We start from the raw sequence: 18200 nt of genomic DNA, 5'->3' as shown, positions 1-18200 counted from the left end.
TTACGTAGAACCAGCATTCGTTTATTTTAATCTTGATTAATTTTGCACAGCGTCATACATAATGGCAATGATAAGCAAAACTTTGCACGAACAAATTTATGAGAAATCAAGTGTCGGTATAAATCCGGCACAAATCACGCTAGGAATTGAGCACGTCAAAAGGTACGTATCACTGTTCAAAACCCTACTATCGACACATAACATAATTATACTTATGGACGAAAAGTCAAAAAGATTAATTGTTGAACGAACCAAACATATTGGAAAAAAAAATGTTTGTCACCAGTCGATATTTCTTAATTTTCCTCGTTCCGAAAAAGAAGAAATCGTCAAAGATGCTCTTGCGTGGATGATGGGACAAATTTGGCAGTGGTAGAATCTAAATTGCTGCGAACTGACGATGCATCTGTCTGCTGGGAATGATGGCGCCAACAGAAAAAACACGGCGAAGCTAACAGAAGTAGAGGCGAAGTCACAAGAAACAAAACTCCAAGTCCTAAAAATGCTGAAACCACCTACAGAAAAGCAAATTTGAACGTCTTCGGAAAGAAAGTAGTTTGCATATTTTCTTTGCAGCATTAATTTTACCTGAGTCCGATGCCAGACAACCGAGATTCTTGAATGACCCAAACGACTACGACACGGGCCTACATCGAAAACAAGGAAAAACTTTCCAGAACACGTAACAGGAATAAAATGCAGACAATATACCTGAGTCGTAATGTCGCAACATAAAATCGTCGTCGAGAGAAGCTAAGCAAAACCAACAGAAAACGTGTCGGCAGTTTTTGCACATCATCTGGGCGCATCCATCGTCCCTTTCTATTGGTACCTGCATAAACGACGTAAGATGGTTATTTCCCTTATGTGAGGATATGATAAGCAAGTTTCAACCTGGCAAAATGGGCATCGCTTAATGTAACCATCACGTTCTAGCAACACGATCGGGTCGTCCTGTGTTGAAAATTACACTCATCAGATGAGGGGGAAAAAAATTGTCATTTGCTTTCAAATACCGGATCCTGAGCGTTTTTGTTGGGATCTGACAGAAGTCGGCTAAGGGATGGACATGGTGTGTCGATATGCCAAGGAGTTTTGCATTGGGAGCAGAATGAAAATTGACAGGAGGAGCAGACTACTGCTTGGTTGCGTTGATCGCGAGAAATAGCAAACATGCCCAAAAACTTTCGCTTTGTCTTTTTTTCAGACACGTCTTCGGTTAAAGTACATACGGTTTCACAACCAGGCCGTGGGCACCACATCAACCTGGGATCTACTGCGACCTCTGAGATACATAAAATGGCGTGGTTACAACAGAGTGCGTAGCTCTCCAAACATTGAAAAATGTACCAGTGTTCAGTTGCAGTCTCAAGTACAGTGGGAAAACATCATTTGGCACCAGTTGCCTTACCTTGGATGTAAAACAAGGCCTTGAAAATTTAGAAGCCTAATAGAGCTTGACTAAATGTTAACACCTACTTCATTGCGTGATAGTTGGCTGGACCCTCCCTGCTTATTTTTGCTTTGATCATTTAAAGAACAGTGGGCATCTGGGCAACTTATAGGGACATTTCCACTTCTTATGCTACAATGAGCATACATTTCCATGCACTAGAAAAAACAAATTCAACAGCTTTAAACTTGACAGTGTTTTATGGTGCACCTTTAGTGAATAGAATTACCTGCTGACAAAACTTACAACCACAGGTTTCTATGGTGAACCACTCATTAGGGACCTGAAGACAAAGAAGACATACCAAATCATCTTGAACGATATCTTCCATTGTCTCCATCTGATCTCGACTATGTCCATTGCTGACTAGACCTGCAGCACACAATGGAGTTTTTGATGGAACAGAAGAAGAACAATTGTAGCAAATTGTGTCCTCACCTTGTGAATGACTAGGCATGCCTTCTTCATATTCACGGGGCACAACACTGCTTGCACTTAGGACTAAATGGCTTGAACTGTGAGTAGACTTCCTTTTCCTAAACCAACCTGGCCAGTTCCATTTTTCTGATTTCTCTGTTTTACTGGAGTTCAAGGACTGATGGCCAATAATTTTGTTGAGCCCTGGCATTCTATTACTCATACAGGGTTTTATCAATTTTTCTGGTTAATCTTGGGCAATCCTTCAAACTCTCCTGTATGTTTGCTATTATTTTAAATTAAAAACCAAGGCCACATATCACGCAGTGAATATGCCGCAATTTTACTTGCGTGGTTTCACTGTATTTATACAAACGAGAAAACAATCGCGTGATTGGGGGATGTCCGACGAATCAGCAAGTCGTCCTTGAAGAGATAAAATGGCTCATGAAATCGCAGTATCTGTCAATTACGGATAAATAGGAAAAAAGTGGTTATGTCCGCATTGTACAGAACGATTCACCAACAAATTAGTAAAACAATTTTATACATTAACATAAATATTTGAAATAGCTTACTAGAAATGCTTCTTATTAGAAGACGCGTGTCAGAAAAATCTACTTTCCCCCTCTACCTACATTCGCTTTAGTCACGAACTAAGGCTCCAACCACCGCACTCAGACTAAGTAAGATTTTGTTTTCCAACTGCCGACTTTATGCGGCCAACGATACTTCAGGGCAAGTCCACGATACTCGGCATCGATTGAAACGGGTATCGATTAAGACGCCCACTGTTTTTTTTTCTTTTTTTTTTGTTCTTCTTCTTTTCCTCTGCTTTATTCCTGCTTTGTTTTCAGTCTTACTAGTAAGTTTTCGTTCACATGATGCGATTCCCCTTCCGGTTAAAGAATGTTATGCAACCGGCCAGCAATTTGTTTTCTCTAACTAATGATCTATTTAAAAGAAAGGCGCGCTTCACGTGATCAATGCATGTTATTGAAGAGAAGCTAGGCCTACTATGGCGCATAATTCGTTTCACTTCAACAACAGTAGCAATGACGTGTAGAAAAACCTTTGATTTTCGTGTACGTAATCGACTTCTTAACTTTTATTAATGAGCGAATCAATGGAAACATGGTAACACTTAAAAAATAATCTCCAAAACGGTGTGCCAATTTTATTTGGCATTCGTAGCAGTGGCGTCTGGATAATGTTTCTGATAGGCAAGGGCAATGTCAGGATCTAGCAGATGGACGCCATCGAGTTGGTTTCCCAGGGTAATCCTAAATATCGTGTAACAATGTTTTTTTTACTTCAGCTAGATAACCACAGCAAATAAAACGCATTTCCGCGCTGTCAAACGTCCATGAAAGGCAAAACGTAAGGAAAACAACGACAAAAACAACGCAAGCGTCAAATAGGCAGAGTAAAATTGAAGGACAGTGAGTAGGTAATGCATGAAGGTCAACCGCATGAGCATACCAATTGGGCTGAACGTTGTGAGGCCTTCCGAATAGTTCGATCTTGCGCGTTCCAGGCGAAAGACGTTCGATTATGCCATACATTTCGTCTGGTTTGTGGCTTGTTGCTCGGACTTCGGCCACTATAACATCACAATCCAGTCCGCGGTTGAGCATTCTGGGATTACCCTTCATACCCACCTTGACAGAAACAAGATATGCATGTAGAAAATTAGGCTATGGTAGAGGATACCTGACTAGTTTAGTAGAATGGCGATTCAGAAGGCAGTAGGGTGAGAAAAATACAAATCAATACCAGACAATGTTCTTTCCCGTGGTTGAGCCAGTGACCTGTTCGTCCAGTTCGAATAATTCTTTGTAGCTGGTTGGTCTTGACCCAGATGATTTCATCGACCCTTTCGTAGCCCCATAGCTGAAGGCACTGGATAAAAAAAAATCATGCGTGAATCACTCAGCCGATTTCAATCTAATTTGCTAAAACAGCTTGTGCAGTTGTTCTTTTAAGATATTACCGTACCTCTCTGCCCAATTCCATAGCCCGCCCAGTTACCCACAGAAATATCAGTCCCTCATCTTGAAGAATGGGGATACTCAGCTGCCTCATTTCGTCATCAGAAAGTGTCCCGTAAGGTAGTTCCATGTGAATATCCCACGGAGGATCAGCCATTATAACCGAAAATTTGCCTAAAGGATATCAAAGTTAAAGTTGACCACATTTACGGGACATCTAACATAAAAAATTCACCTAAAATTGCCATATCTAATGAACGTAAATCACACTGGATCCACTGAGGTGGATAAAGCACAGTGCTTTCACCTCGCGTTACCACTGATTGGCCAAGCAGGGAAGGTTCAAACTCGTCTTTAGTTTTGATCGTTTGGTCCACCTCGTAATGAACCTAAAATTAAAAACACAAAAGGATTTAATTTCAGGAAAGATTACTTATCAAGGGAACATAAATTGTGTAATGAACTAACATATTTGCAGGTTTCCATGTGAAAGCAGGTATTTAAGAAAGAGCAATCTCCTAGTGATTCATCCGTATGTGGTTGTATGATTTTACGAAAGTGAAGCCGATGACAATTCCATTTACATTCAGGGCCATCCTCTGATTCCGACAGCCACACTCTACGGCATTCATCTTTGGTGCCATGGGCGCAAAACTCTTTGACTTGTGCTCCTTCAGAAACAAAAGTAAATAAGTAATAAAATATGTAACATAAAAATTTTCAATACAGAAAAAGCGGCAATCTTGACAGAGTAGCACAGGCAACTGACCTCCTTGAGAGCGGAATCTTTCTGCTAAAGATTTTTCCTTTACGGTTGGTTTTGATAAAAGATCCAAGATTTCTTCGCCCATTTTTTTGTTTTCTTTTTCTCTTGTTGACGGAAGTGATAGCAAGTTCTACATATATTCGTAAGGTATGGCATGAACTTCCAAAATGCTACGAAAACACCAATATATGCTTATTACCATGACATCGTTATTCTTTGAATCTTTCTTCTCCCTTTTAGATTTTGACAAATCTTCTTTGGCTGTTAGACTTTGTGATGGGGATGCAGACTCTTCAACTTCAACTTCATTTTCTACATTGCCACATAATTTGAGATAATAATAAAGGGAAAGTATACAATTTAATGTAGCATTACGCTTTCTTTTCAAGGACAAGGTATTTCCTTGCTGGTCTTCGTTGACCATGGCTACCAGGCGTACATGTTCTGCATAAGTGATGGTTAGTACTGGCTGGTTCTCCTGTACACCATCTACTAATCTTTAAAACCAAATGAAATACTTAGAGGCTGAATTTTGACTATTTAAAAGGCACACCAACCTAATGAGTTCTTGGGCAGCAAACTTTTGAAGAAGATTACCAACAACTGTATGAGAAACTGCATAGCCTATCTGAGTGGATACACTATGGCAAATGATTCTAGAATCTGATGGTAATGACAGTGTAGCGTCAGTTAAAATCCTGAGAACACAATTTTCTATTTCCTTATTGGCTTCTTTGTTTGTGGAGGTTGAATCGACCTCAATAGCTTCATCTGAAGTTAAACGGGATTGATAGAGTACGAATAAGTTGTTCCGAAAGACCGCGGGTTACCTGAAATTTTGATATTGCTCTCTGTTTTAATTACGGAAGAGGAATCGCCACCGCCCAAAAGATCTTCTCTTTCTTTTCGTCTTTTTTGTAAGCGTTCTCTGAGTTCATTTCTTTTTGATTTTACTGCTTGAATTTCTTCCCACGCATCAGACATGTTGGGAAGAAAACAAATAAACGTAGGTTTGCGAAGTAAAATTGGAATTTCTTAACAAAGCCGGTGATAAACAATTTCAAACTAGCAGACGGATTTGTTTTATATTTTTCAGTACATCATGCGGCCGCTAGATGACTTCGTGACCTATTTTTTGGGAGGCATGACGATATCGGACAATCCGGCAACCTCTTCCCTCAAGCATGTTTTGAAATATTGTGAAAGTCGATTGACTTAAAGGTGACGTATAAAGTAATAGCTCCCTACACACGCAAGAAAAACGGCAACACTCCTTTGCCCGTAATCGACAATCATAAAAAATCAAAAGAGTTACAGATAACGGCACGAATAAGTTCTACAAGATGAACGTCCTTCTATGTAGATGTTTGCAATAAAAGATGTCTCGGACGACGATACAAACATTATGTTAGGATTTGGTTTCCGATTTTTTTCATTTTATTTTTATGTCTTTTCATTGTGGATTCGGCCTGATAATTTTATTTATTTATTTGCTGACTTGCGATTTTCCCCGTAAATGTGACCTGATTTTCCATTTTGGAAACGGTGTTATTGGGCGTTGACAGATGGCAGTCGAACGATGCCTTTCTTTTTCGGCAAACCCCATGACAGTTATTTTCCTTTTAAAAACTCACTTTTATAAATGAACGTTTTTCGATTAATGAGTTTGCCTTTTATGGGCTGTAACACAGCCTATGAGCTGTCTAAAGTCGCGCAATCCAATAAAAAACAGCTGTTCCGAAATGGAGCGATAGTGCGATCCGCGTCATTTTCCCCTCCTCCCATAACTTGTTTTCTCTTCTCAACGGTCACAACTCGTAGCCGAAACTGCTTATTTCCGTATGCCAGGTGTGGTGAAGGCCATTAAGAGTTTAAAACGAAATTGGCAGAAAATTGACTACATCTAACCATAGCGAACACAAGTCACGCAAGGACGAAATGGGGAATCATACAATCATAATCTCACCGAGAGTTCAGCAAGAAGGAGAGAAAAAAAAAACAAAACAAAAAAAAAGTCAAGAGGAAGTGTGTAGAAGGAGCCTGATGAAAACGAGGACAAAGGATGAAAACCAGAAAGTAGTGGCAGGGAAGCGCGCCATTTTGGATAGACGAGGCTCAGAATAGAGAGAAGATATAGATAAAAGAAGGTTTGGATTTCATTAGTGCCATAGAACTTCCTCAGCAGCGCCACTTGTGTCCTTTGAAAGAAGCCATGGGCAAAAAGGGTGGAACGTTTATGAACAATGAAGCCCTACATTTTCCGAATTACTGTTACTTAGATGGTCAGCCGCTTGGCGTCGTCGTCAGCTTGTTGCCGGTGATCTCCCATACGTTACTGCTTCACTTGCGTATCTGGCACGCAGGAAAAGCTTTCTTGTACAGTGCAGAGTAGAAGGGGACTGTTACACACAGCAGTGCACTGTTGAAGAGTAAAAGAAGAAAACGAGAAACGAAGAAGAGGCAGAAAGAGAAAGAGAAGAGAGAGAAGGGGGAAGACGAGCGTCAAAAGTCAGGAGAATTCAGTGTGTGTGTGTGTGTGTGTATGTGTGTGCGTGTAAAGGTCTCCCCTACGAAATATCCCGGCCGATAGATTCTCACCAGTCGGATATTTTTTAATAAATAAAAACCTTCCGTTCTCTGTGAGTGGACAAGAAGCGTCGCTTTGCCATTTTGGATTTTTTTCCGTTTTTCCAGCTGCTTACTCCGTGCGGCGTCACCCGTTCTGTGTGTGTGGCCCCAATTTTGGGGCTGGATAATCCTCCATTTTTTATTACGGATAACTCGATTGACATATCTAACGAGGTGAGTTATTCTGCTTTCCAGTTACTGTTTTTTTTTTTACTTTTTTAGATTTTGGCAGGTGTGTCTGATGTCAAGTGGGTTTGGAGAGGGGAAAAGGGTGGGAGAAGGAGAGAGAGAAAGAGAAGAAGAAGAAGAAGAAGGGGATGGGGATGTTGTGAATTGTACAAAAGATAAAAGTTGATAATTGTGTTGTGTCAGTTGTGCTTCCTCATACATGAACCCTTGTATTTTGCTTGCAGATGGCATTGGGAATTGGAGACCAGTTCTGTCTAAGATGGAACAACTACCACTGCAATATGACGTCAGTGATAAACCAGCTACTGGCTGAAGAAGCCTTTGTCGACGTCACTCTGGCCTGTGATGGTGCCAGAATCAAAGCTCACAGAGTACATAAAATCTCTATATATATTTAATTTCTTCTCCGTGTGTGGTTTCTTTAGCTTTTTCCTGTTATCCCATTTGATATTCAGGTTGTTCTGTCTGCTTGTTCCCCCTATTTCCAACGGGTGCTGTTGGACAATCCCTGCAAGCATCCAGTATTGATTCTTCCTGTTGGTGTTGGACATGCTGATTTAAGGGCCATTGTGGAATTCATCTATAGGGGTGAAACATACGTAACCAGAGATCAGCTCTCTTCCATAGTTCGAGTGGCAGAATTGTTAAAAATTAAAGGTATGATAAGTTGGGTTTGGGCTTCTAGCTAGCTTTTATTGAAAGACTATTTGCCATGTAGGATTGTGTGAAGTGTCACAGCAGCAAAATGAAACTCAATCAGTGGGCTCTGTCATGTCACACACTCTGCCACTCCCACCTGTGGCAGAGCATCAGTCGGGCCCAGGACCGGGTACAATTGGCAGCAACTATACTGGTGTTGTGAATGATTCTTCTTTGACAACTGTAGCAGCATCTCTAGGAGTACCCAACAACACTGTCGTCTCGATGGCAACTATGACGCAACCCATCAATCAGATAGTTTCACCGGGACAGAACAACAATCAGCAGCGGCCTTCGTACTCCCCATCCTATCGAGGAAGGCCGAGAGGTAGAAGGCCTTCAGGCTCTTCTGGTTCCGGCCGAGGAGGATGGACCGGTGGTGGTGGGGAAAAACGGAATGCAGCAGCAGCTGGGCTGAACTCGAGCGGTGGCGTACGACGTCCAACTCGAGGTGCCTATCGTGGTTCTTGGCCCAGTCGATCGCCTTCTAAAACATCACCAACTGGGTCCAATCAGAGTACTGTACAGGGCAGCAGCAGCCAAGGTAAGGCAAACTGATACATTCCTTCAATAGTTAGGGAATCCCTAGTGTCATGGAGTTTTTCTAATTGGTTCAGATTCGGTCGATTTAGTCCAAGACAACGATTCGATGATGGTGCAAACGCCGCAGTCACTACAGGGTAATCCAGGCGGAGGAGGAGGAGGCGACGGTGGTGGGGGTGGGGGTGGTGACGTAGGCGGCTATCACGGCAATCCCTCAGCATCGAATACCCCTGTACACTCGGCACCCTCATCACTCGATTCGCAACCACAGACGACCAACCTGTATGACACGAGGGGTTATAGCAGTCCAGTGGCACTTGACCATTTGCCGAGTCCATGGCAGCATCACCTGAGTCAACATGCATCTCATGCCCATAACTTCAGTCCGACAAATGCCAGTGGCAATTCATCAGGTCAACAGCAAGACCGCTCTTTTAAGACGGAACCTGGTGGGGGCCATGGTGGAGGGAGTGAATTTTCTCACGCGTCAGTCGTTCGGAATGAAACTGTGGCTTCTGTAAACGACGCAGATAGGGTAAATAGAAAATCTCATTCATCATTATTTCTTTTATCTGTTCTCAATCTTGACCATCGCCTTGTTAGAATGGCCATGACGATGGAGGAGGCTTGACAGTGACGCCGGAAATTTTAGGATTGCTTCCATCGCACATTACTATGCACGGACACCACCAACACTCACATCAACAGCAACAGCAACAGCAACATCAGGGGCATCATTCAGCTGGTAGTGGTCAGAACACTACCGACGGCCCTATTGGCAATAATAATGGCGATGCGTCGAGTGTTGCTGGTGGTGGTAGTGACGGTGGAGCGTCGTTGAATACAGTTAGCGACGCTCCAACGAAGAAAATGTACACACCGGAAGCTATGGAAGCGGCCCTGGATGCATTACGGAATGGCAGTATGAGCCTTACGCGTGCGGCAGCTGCCTTTGGAATACCATCAACAACACTATGGCAACGAGCCCATCGATTGGGGATTGACACTCCGATGAAAAAGGATCCCTCCAGTCGACACTGGTCAGAGGATGATCTCCGACTGGCGCTGGATGCCCTAAGAGCCGGTAGAATATCGGCCAATAGAGCTTCCAAGGAATATGGTATTCCTAGTTCTACATTGTACAAAATTGCGAGAAAGGTAAACTATTAATTCTTGACTGGCCCGATAGCTTGTGTGTTGAATTTATAATTTGCATAATAGGAGGGAATCAAGTTAGCAGCTCCATTCAATGCCTCACCGACGACTTGGAGTCCAGATGACCTGGGTAAGTTTCCGTCATTAATCGTTATTATGTAACGTTCCCTTATTGAGCTTGATGTTGAAAAGGTCGAGCGCTTGAAGCCATTCGAGGTGGCATGTCCGTCCAGAGAGCAGCTACACAATTTGGCATTCCGTCCGGGACGCTTTACGGTCGGTGTAAACGAGAAGGCATCGAACTGGTTCATAAGGTAACTTATTTAACTTGTTGGTTTTCTGGGGCTCATACAACCAATGTCTCTTACTTGATTTGCAGCAAAGTTACAGCGGAGATAGACCATGGTCCGATACAAACATGACGGACGCCATGGAAGCGGTGCGGCAGGGAGAGATGTCCATTAATCAAGCAGCCATCCATTTTAATGTACCATACTCTTCATTGTACAATCGCATCAAGAGGATAAAGGCGGCTGAAGAGGCTGGTGAAAGTTATGACGCAGCTCTAGCCGAAAGTGGACCGCCTCCTGACGATGGCGATGTGTAAGCCAATATTTATCTGTCGAATGGATGAATAGGTTATTCAATTTCATTCATGCACAGATATGATGACGATTTGGACGAGGATGATCCTATGATGATCGCGGCTGGTAGCGGCGGTGGGGCTAGTGGCGGAGTAACTCCATCGCCAACGTCTCAGGGCCACGCTCCGCAACATCAACAACAACAACAAGGAATGGGTGGTGAGCCGTCTCCGTCGCCTTCGTCCTACAACACGGGTGGTCACGTCTCGACGCCGCATTACCTGACGAGCCACGTACCTGGTCACGTGACCATGACGCTGCCCGTCATGTCAACGGGTCCCGTGCCGCTAACCATGGACTACCAAGCCTACGCTCACAGCCAGTCTCACGCTAGCAACTCGTCGAGCCAACCGTCCGGTGCTGTCACCTATCCACAGTAACTGAAAGTATCAACAAAAAAAATATTAATAAAAAAAAAAACAACAAAAAAAGCCAACGAGTTCCCCAATAAAGGCAAATCAGAGCGGCGGGGCGGGGTCCCAATTATTCACGTTTTTCCCACACACTATTTTTTTAAATACCAGGTGAATGGTTCCAAATTGTTGTGCATGTCCCTCTACGTATATATATTATTATTCTCTTTTAAAAAACTACACTCGCCACATCCATCGACTTCCGAAATTTCTTTTCGGGAGGGCTGTCGATCGAGTTTATAAAATGGAATTGAGTCGGTGTCTATGAACTCACCTTCTCAAATTTCGCCTCTTATCGATGGATGAAAACTGAAAACAAGACAAAAAGTTTATATTTTCATATGAACAAAAAGATTTTTGGTTGTTTTCCGGTTCTTGTTTTATCGGGATTTATTGCCTTTATTTTTTTCGTCTCTTCCACGAATTATTTCACCTCTGCGACCATCCCCTCGAAAAAAGCATTTCATTAATTTTTTATTTTATTTTTTCCCCTTAACAACTGGATCTGAAAAACGGAGGAGATTGGAGAACGTGAATGGCAGGGTTTGAGTGTGTGTGTCTCTGTGTGCCGTTGAGTATATGCGTGCATGTCTTGATGAATCTCTTCCAAGGAAAAAGCAATCATGGCTACTCCCGGACCCAGTTCTCACCGTATCCTCCACCTTCTTAATTTCAATATTCAAAACACAAATTCCTTATTCTCTATGAACAAAAAGAGAGAAAAAAGGGAAAAATTATTATACCAAGAAAAAAAAGAAAAAAAAAGTTCTGAAAGAGTAATAATAATAATAAAAATGAGCGCGATTGATTATAATGAAAATACACACAACTATTTTTCTGTTGAAAGTGTAGATGGCGTTGGCGGCTCTCCTGTTTCTAATTCGAAGATTCCGCTCACGGTAACGATTTGTATTTGACAAAATAAAATGATTTAAATATTTGGTAGGTTTCAAATAACCGAAAAAACTAAAAGATGCAAGTAGCAACCTTGATTTCACTGACGGTTGAGCGATTCATCATAGGCAGTTTTAATTACAAATGCAGATCGACTTTCATGCATCATTCGACCGTCATCTGTCATTTCCGTTGGAGAGTGATATTAGATGGTGCATATGGTCATGAAAAGCTTTTGCAGAGGGGTTGGAGAAAAGAAAAAAGGAGGGTGATGGGGTGTATAATATTATAGCACCCCTCCACAACCACGAAACCACGCCCACGATTTAATATAGCGTAATCAAACAGCAGCACTTTTTAAACCGTTTCCGTTTAATATCAGACGAAACTTTTTTGTGTCGATTCTTGAAGATAAATATTGGAAAAAACGTCATGTCAAATCACGCTTCTTTTTTTTATGAATCGAAATTGATTATATAAAAGGAGCACAAAAAAGTGAAAGCAATATGTATGTATAAAGGCACTTGACAAGCTTCGGATCAATAAGAAACTGCTATGGCAGGATAGAAATAACAATAAATAAATACTATGTACACACACACACACACAGTATACACACACACCCCAAAGTCTGTTCTGTACACGTAAACACGTCTGGAAAGTCGATGGACGCATGCGCTTTCTACACAACAATCGCTCCCCCATCTCAGTTTGACACGGAGATATATCCTCCTCTCGTGTCATTGCTCTATTCTCATTTGAATATTCTATTTTATTCTTCGCCTTGTGAAACGTGCCGCCCTCTGTGGAGATAGCCAACGCGTTCTTCACTCTATAATGCGAATGCAGCCGTCTGTCAGCTGATGAATCACCTGTCGAGTCGTATGTATATTTGCTCTCTTGTTGTGGCCTGTTTTTAATCAACTTGATTACTGCATCGTCGCCGAATGGTGTAGAAGGAGAAGCTTCTTTTCCCTGTTGTTGGTACGTTCATAAATCAAAACGTCACGCCACACTCTTATGAATATCTAGCCACAGCAGACCTATGACGTGCTATTTATCGTAACAAGCAAACAAACCATAAAGAAAATGACAAAAGACGAACTAAATGTAAGAAAACATTCATCTTCTTTTTTTCTTCTTTAAAATATAACAAAGACACAGAAGATGAATCACAATCACGCAGCAGACGAGTCTTTGTGTGTACTGCTGTGTAATGACTGCAATCATTCACGTGGTGTTATCGTCTGCTGTCTGCAACTACTCGTACAGACTGGCTGACAAAGTTCTCGTCTTTATCCAAAACCGCCCTTTTTTTTTGTTTCCAGGACGTGAAAAAAAAGTTCAAAGTGAAAATGTTTCCAGCTTTGTGTGCAGAGAGGTAAGCCCAGTGAAAAAGATCCCTAAGTTTTAGGCTTTGCAAGAATGTGGTACGTGCTTTGCCTAAACACAGACGTGGTGTGCGTTGTAGAGTTCGGACAAGTATACAGAAAGCCACAAAAACAAAAGAGATGGGGGTTTTTGTTTATTATCGCAATCGTACGACGGTTTTGACAAAAACAGGTAGCTCGCTCCATTATACAAACACATATACGTACAAAATAAACAAAAAAGATGGCCGAACAGCATCCGATGTGTTGATGAACGCAGACACATTACACACATGAACATGAACATTTATTACAATAAAGATGACGTGGCTTAGATTCGTATACCTTTTTTTATTGTTTGGATTTAATTTTTCTTTTGGTTTTTCCTAGAAAATCATCTGATTCGATCGTGAGAAGAAATTGTGTTTTTGCATAATTAATTTGAAGCCTATTTGTAAATAGTATATAAATATCAACAATCATGGCACATACGGGACATGAAAATCAAAACATTTTCTACCTGGTCCAAAAGGGATGAGGGGAATTGCGTGACTAGAACTGCGAGAGGCGAAACCAAAAAATACAAAAGAAAGAAAAGGGAGTCACAAGGTAATAGTACACAGTATAACACAATAAAATTAAAAAATATTTATATTATATAGCAGTTTACTATGTATATATATGTACATAAGGTAGTATATCGTAAGTGTATGTTGTGTGTGTGCAGAAGGAAGAGTTTGAAGAGTTTGGGGCGTCAAAAGTGTTGACATAAACGGGGGGCCTGCACATCCTCACACACACAAACAGACAAAACGTGTCTCCAATTTCTCTCTTCGTGCACCCCACAAAGAAAAGAAAAAATGGGGGAAAAACTTTCCAAAAATATTTTTCGACGTTGTCGTAAAAAATAGTAAATTTGTGTCGACGACGATGATGGACTCCCCCCCCCCCCCTACGCGTTCTATTGGGAGTTGATGACCGGGATCATCTTCACCTTTTTTCTCCTTACAGGTAATACCATCGAAAAAAAGGTTGAGAGATTTGTCTTTTTCTTCCTTCCTTGAGTTAATCCATCGTTAATGACTTTTTTTTTCTTTGAATAGACTTGGAAGAATTAAAAAATTGTCCATGGGAACTCCATGATTAAAAAAAAGGCAAGAAACAAAAGAGTTTTGTCCCTCCTTAACGATCAAGAGTTTTGGTTGTGTGGTTCTAGGCTTTTTTAAGCTTCAGCTTTACGTTCTTCGACGTCCCTTGGCTGCGATGGAGAGCCCAGTTGGGAGGATGGTGGAACCGAGGGGAATCCGCACGATCAATACGCGACCCTTCTCTGTTGGTTCAATGTGAACAGGAGCAAAAGTAGTGGGGGGGAGAGAAAAGAGAATGGTAAGAAGGAGGGAGGAAAAAGTTGTTCCCCTAGCGACGTAAAACTTGATGAGATAATGTTGAATTCAAGTCAGATTGGAATGGAGGGGGGTATCCAGGGCGGAGGCTGCGGAGGCTCAACCGACGGATGAGGAAAAAGGGGAGGAAAGTCTCAGACGTGACTCAACGGAGGCGCTTTATACGTACTGCCGAGATGACTTTGGACGCTCTGCATCAACGGCTGTTTGATCAAACTGGACGATTTGTTACTCATCGGGTATTGGTGGTGATGCTGGCCGGGTAGAGGCGGCACAGTCGGGGCCATCAGTTGCTGCTGTTGCTGTTGGAACTGTTGTTGCTGCTGTTGTTGATGATGATGGTGCAGCTGTTGCGGCTGTTGTTGTTGAGGATGCTGGATGGCCGTCTTGGGCCGAGTGTGACACAGACGACGGTAGAACTTCCGCCAAGAATCCAAAGTTTTATGCGACCAGATCCAAAAACCGGATGTGATGCCGACGACCAACGTCATGAAATATCTAAGACAATCAACACGACATTACAAATGACGTCACACAAGGATTTCAAATGAAGAAAAACGACTCACTTGAGCATAAAGATGGAAAAGTCTGGCCGTGATTGATAGGATGGTAATGGTGTTGCATCCACTGATGACGGACAACTGGAACAGGTGAGCGTCTTTCCCCATTCAACGTGAAAGGCTACTTCGTATGCGTAACAGCCCAGAAGGATTGCGGCCGGAACAGAATAAAGCACGCTGAAGATACCGATGCGAATCATCAATTTTTCAAGCTTCTCGGCTTTAGGCCGGCCTTGCTCCTTCAGAACACGTCGGATACGTGCCAAACCGGCGAGTCCGGCCAGCAGGAATCCTCCGCCCAATAGTAAGTGGAGGCCTAATGGGAACAGAACCAACCAACGAAGCAAGGCCGTTTGCTGGACACCGACGTGGCATACGCCGGCTAATGAATCGCCATCCACTGCTGCCATTAGCAAAGCAGCGGCCGTTTGAACGGCCGGAATAGTCCACGCCACCAAATGGAAATAAGGTGAGCATCGTGCGATGGCTTCGCTACCCCATTTGCGTCCGGCGGCCAAGAACCAGGTCAACGACAAAATGACCCACCTGACAAAACAAAACAAAAAATGGGTGTGTCGTTAATTGATTCACATGTCAATCAACTGGGAAAAATGAATGAGAAAAGGACGTTTTGATTTACCATAATCCAGCTGCTTGGCCGAAGAAATAGACGAGAAGGAAAGTGACGACACAGGTCGGACTGGAAGTCGAACTGCTGACGCCGATAAAACTGGCTCCGGCTCCGGTTGTGATGAGCGACGGAGCGGCGCCGTAACGGATGGCGTTTCCTTCACATGCTACCACATCCCGGCCACCGACGACGATTCGCACCAGATAGCCCAAACTGAGACCGACGTAACATGCCGACAGGAAGATCAGCGGTCTCTCTGGATACCTATAAACCACATCGGACACCCCATCGAAAAGAAACAAAACAACAGTTTTTCATTAATGAATAATTCACCAGTTCATTATATTAATAGCTAGGGGCACCAAGAGTAGGGAACGACCAAAAAAACAGATCCTATTCCGCCTACATGGGCGGATTCTCCTCTGCCATCCGATCACACACAAATTTCTATTGTGTAACTCGGGGCCTTGTTTATTTGGACTGTTCTACTGTTTCCAACTTTCTTTGTCTTTTCGAAAGCAACACACAACAAAAAGAATTGGACTTTTTTTTTTTTTTTTAAAGAAAAGCGATTCGATTTCCTATGGCGACAAATGAAAAGAATGGCGAATCGGGGTTGATTTATTACGTACCTGAACCGAGGCCGATCGATGAGAAAAGTGGCAAAGGTGAGGGCAGACGATAGGGCGGCAATGGCGGCCCAGAGGGCGATCCACAACGAGGCGAACCACTGTTCGTCTTCGGAGAAGAACGGGCTGGAACACGGCAAAAGGCAGTTGGGAATGCCGCCAACACTGAGACTGGATGAACGATTGTAACGGCCGTCGTTGGGGCTGAGCCGGATGAGCGGAGGACGACATTGACATTCGCAAGATGACCCCGTGCTCATCATCAATTCATCGGGGGAGCAGAGACGTTTGTTGGGGCCTTTGCAGTTGATTTTGGATGGAATCAAACCCGGCCTTTGTTTTGGCCTATCCATCGGCTCAACGGATTCGGGCGGAAGCGGCAATAGTTGCGACGGCGGTGGAGTTATAGTTGGCGGAGGTAAACTGCCGTTGCGGGCGTCCATGCAAAGGTTCTGAGGATCACCGAAATTGGGGAACTTGTCGCATTGCATCCGATCCGGCCAGGCGAACCCGTATTTGCGCATCAGTGGAGCACAGCCGGCCTCTGCCCTGAGACAGACGGACTTGCAAGCCGGAATCGACGTCGGGTAGTCCTGGATGCAAATGGGCGCGTAGATGGAGCAGAGGAAGAACCGCATATCGGGCGAGCACTGGATCTCCACCAAAGGCCAGAATTGATGCACCTCCAGTCCCGCCTCTTCTTGAGTCTCTGCAAAGTTACAAAAGAACGAGAAAAAAACGATAAAAGGGCGAAAGGCAGATTGAAGACCATGTCGTCATCAGATTATATGTATGTATATATGGCTTTTCAAGGAAAAATTTTTTTGTGTGTGTCCAACTCCAAAATAGATCAAAGCACAAGACTTTCTTACATAGCAAAAGATAAAAGGCTGACGGAAGGAGGGACTAGGCAATTTATAATGAACTTGTCGGGTAGTGAGGCCGTGATTTATTTATTCACGATGCCACAGAAAGCGAGGGGGGATATAAACAACTCCAAAGTTCAGTTAAACACAGTAAAGAAATGTCTCCTCAATTTACCATGATGGAGAGAGTTGGGCATAGATGTCCAATTGTATCCGATCCCGCGGCACATCGGGATGGTAATCTCTTCGCAACGGGCGTCTTTTTTAACTGCCAAGACTGGACTGCTACCACTGTTACTTCCACCATTGTTGACGGCACTGCCGAGAACCGAAGGTACACTGGCACTCGATCCGGATGTTAATCCATCGATCGACCAAACGGTCCAGCAGGAGAGCGTCAACATCACGGCGATCCTCATTACACCAATCGCCATGGTCGCGTCAGTTCGTTCAATTTCAGGGACACACGATGACCACAATACGATTGGCTTGAAAAACAAAAATTGGAAAGCGAAACCAATATTCAGCTAACATACACACGCACTTTGAAGGTCTGCATTGGTGCACTGTTTCCGCTGGATTTGTCAATGATGCACCTTGAATTTGATACGCGAAGACTAGCTAACTACTGGACAACTTTTTTTAGTTGAGAGATGATGTCCCGATGAGTGTTTTGGAAATTAAAAAGTACAAGTGAAAAAATTTTCCGTCTCGATCCCACCACTAACGGACAACGACTGGCTGACGATTTGTTATCCCGACACACGGGTGCTTTGGGTGTGAGAGGAGGGGAGTCGAAGGGGGAGGGCGTGTGGGTGAAAAGGTGGTACGCCAGTGACATCTGGTGAGAGATTTTTTGTATCTTAAGTTGACGCTCTCTGGGTGCACGAACACCTCGCGTGTGTTGTGAAACGTCACAGTTTTCCTAGTTGAAAAAAGCGAATAAAAA

General features: G+C 43.1%; 4 protein-coding genes across 5 annotated transcripts; 1 reads left to right on the top strand and 3 right to left on the bottom strand.

Annotated features, from left to right (window-relative positions):
• Positions 1 to 5: 5 nt before the first annotated feature.
• Positions 6 to 2093, bottom strand: LOC130686617 (E3 ubiquitin-protein ligase RNF144A-like). 2 transcript variants are annotated; one of them, XM_057509740.2, is made up of 9 exons: positions 1892 to 2093; positions 1683 to 1825; positions 1480 to 1611; positions 1351 to 1411; positions 1017 to 1285; positions 895 to 954; positions 712 to 832; positions 589 to 647; positions 6 to 515 (listed from the first exon to the last, which is right to left on the bottom strand). In XM_057509740.2, the coding sequence occupies exons 1-9, from the start codon at positions 2091 to 2093 to the stop codon at positions 330 to 332; spliced, it is 1233 nt and encodes a 410-aa protein (XP_057365723.1). In that variant the 3' UTR covers positions 6 to 329. The 2 variants fall into 2 exon arrangements, with proteins under 2 accessions (XP_057365723.1, XP_057365721.1); XM_057509738.2 differs by having other exon boundaries at positions 1683 to 2093.
• Positions 2094 to 2317: 224 nt separating this feature from the next.
• Positions 2318 to 11839, top strand: LOC130686594 (broad-complex core protein isoforms 1/2/3/4/5-like). The gene is made up of 11 exons (XM_057509712.2): positions 2318 to 2349; positions 7408 to 7429; positions 7669 to 7815; positions 7900 to 8101; positions 8163 to 8687; positions 8761 to 9221; positions 9290 to 9844; positions 9908 to 9971; positions 10034 to 10155; positions 10221 to 10444; positions 10505 to 11839. The coding sequence occupies exons 1-11, from the start codon at positions 2318 to 2320 to the stop codon at positions 10863 to 10865; spliced, it is 2715 nt and encodes a 904-aa protein (XP_057365695.2). The 3' UTR covers positions 10866 to 11839.
• LOC130686677 (N6-adenosine-methyltransferase catalytic subunit-like) lies at positions 2927 to 5762 on the bottom strand. Its single transcript, XM_057509819.2, has 11 exons — positions 5458 to 5762; positions 5185 to 5398; positions 5003 to 5124; positions 4827 to 4939; positions 4631 to 4757; positions 4330 to 4532; positions 4097 to 4250; positions 3869 to 4035; positions 3647 to 3772; positions 3353 to 3531; positions 2927 to 3153 (listed from the first exon to the last, which is right to left on the bottom strand). The coding sequence occupies exons 1-11, from the start codon at positions 5609 to 5611 to the stop codon at positions 3048 to 3050; spliced, it is 1665 nt and encodes a 554-aa protein (XP_057365802.1). The 5' UTR covers positions 5612 to 5762; the 3' UTR covers positions 2927 to 3047.
• Positions 11840 to 13302: 1463 nt separating the features above from the next.
• LOC130686599 (frizzled-5-like) lies at positions 13303 to 17974 on the bottom strand. The gene is made up of 5 exons (XM_057509717.2): positions 17427 to 17974; positions 16389 to 17094; positions 15766 to 16020; positions 15132 to 15671; positions 13303 to 15063 (listed from the first exon to the last, which is right to left on the bottom strand). Exons 1-5 carry the CDS (start codon positions 17683 to 17685, stop codon positions 14700 to 14702), a joined length of 2124 nt encoding a protein of 707 aa, XP_057365700.1. The 5' UTR covers positions 17686 to 17974; the 3' UTR covers positions 13303 to 14699.
• Positions 17975 to 18200: the final 226 nt, after the last annotated feature.

This window comes from Daphnia carinata, chromosome 2 (assembly GCF_022539665.2).
Source record: "Daphnia carinata strain CSIRO-1 chromosome 2, CSIRO_AGI_Dcar_HiC_V3, whole genome shotgun sequence".
Taxonomy (NCBI): Eukaryota; Metazoa; Arthropoda; class Branchiopoda; order Diplostraca; family Daphniidae; genus Daphnia; species Daphnia carinata.
The sequence above is the reverse complement of the archived record's forward strand: the minus strand, read 5'-3'. Positions and strand labels throughout refer to the sequence as shown.

Bases quoted from the DNA above. Each gene is read 5' to 3' on its own strand.
- LOC130686677 (XM_057509819.2), bottom strand. From the start codon at position 5,611: ATGTCTGATGCGTGGGAAGAAATTCAAGCAGTAAAATCAAAAAGAAAT. The intron at 5,399-5,457 runs GTAACCCGCGGT...GTTTAACTTCAG, and splicing joins GAGCAATATCAAAATTTCAG to ATGAAGCTATTGAGGTCGAT. The intron at 5,125-5,184 runs GTTGGTGTGCCT...TTGGTTTTAAAG, and splicing joins GCTGCCCAAGAACTCATTAG to ATTAGTAGATGGTGTACAGG.
- LOC130686617 (XM_057509738.2), bottom strand. From the start codon at position 2,093: ATGAGTAATAGAATGCCAGGGCTCAACAAAATTATTGGCCATCAGTCC. The intron at 1,612-1,682 runs GTAATTCTATTC...TGTTTTTTCTAG, and splicing joins GTTGTAAGTTTTGTCAGCAG to TGCATGGAAATGTATGCTCA. The intron at 833-894 runs GTTGAAACTTGC...TCGTTTATGCAG, and splicing joins AGCGATGCCCATTTTGCCAG to GTACCAATAGAAAGGGACGA.
- LOC130686594 (XM_057509712.2), top strand. From the start codon at position 2,318: ATGAAATCGCAGTATCTGTCAATTACGGATAA. The intron at 8,102-8,162 runs GTATGATAAGTT...TTTGCCATGTAG, and splicing joins AGAATTGTTAAAAATTAAAG to GATTGTGTGAAGTGTCACAG. The intron at 9,972-10,033 runs GTAAGTTTCCGT...GATGTTGAAAAG, and splicing joins TTGGAGTCCAGATGACCTGG to GTCGAGCGCTTGAAGCCATT.
- LOC130686599 (XM_057509717.2), bottom strand. From the start codon at position 17,685: ATGGCGATTGGTGTAATGAGGATCGCCGTGATGTTGACGCTCTCCTGC. The intron at 16,021-16,388 runs GTACGTAATAAA...TGTGGTTTATAG, and splicing joins ATCGATCGGCCTCGGTTCAG to GTATCCAGAGAGACCGCTGA. The intron at 15,672-15,765 runs GTAAATCAAAAC...TTGTTTTGTCAG, and splicing joins GGCCAAGCAGCTGGATTATG to GTGGGTCATTTTGTCGTTGA.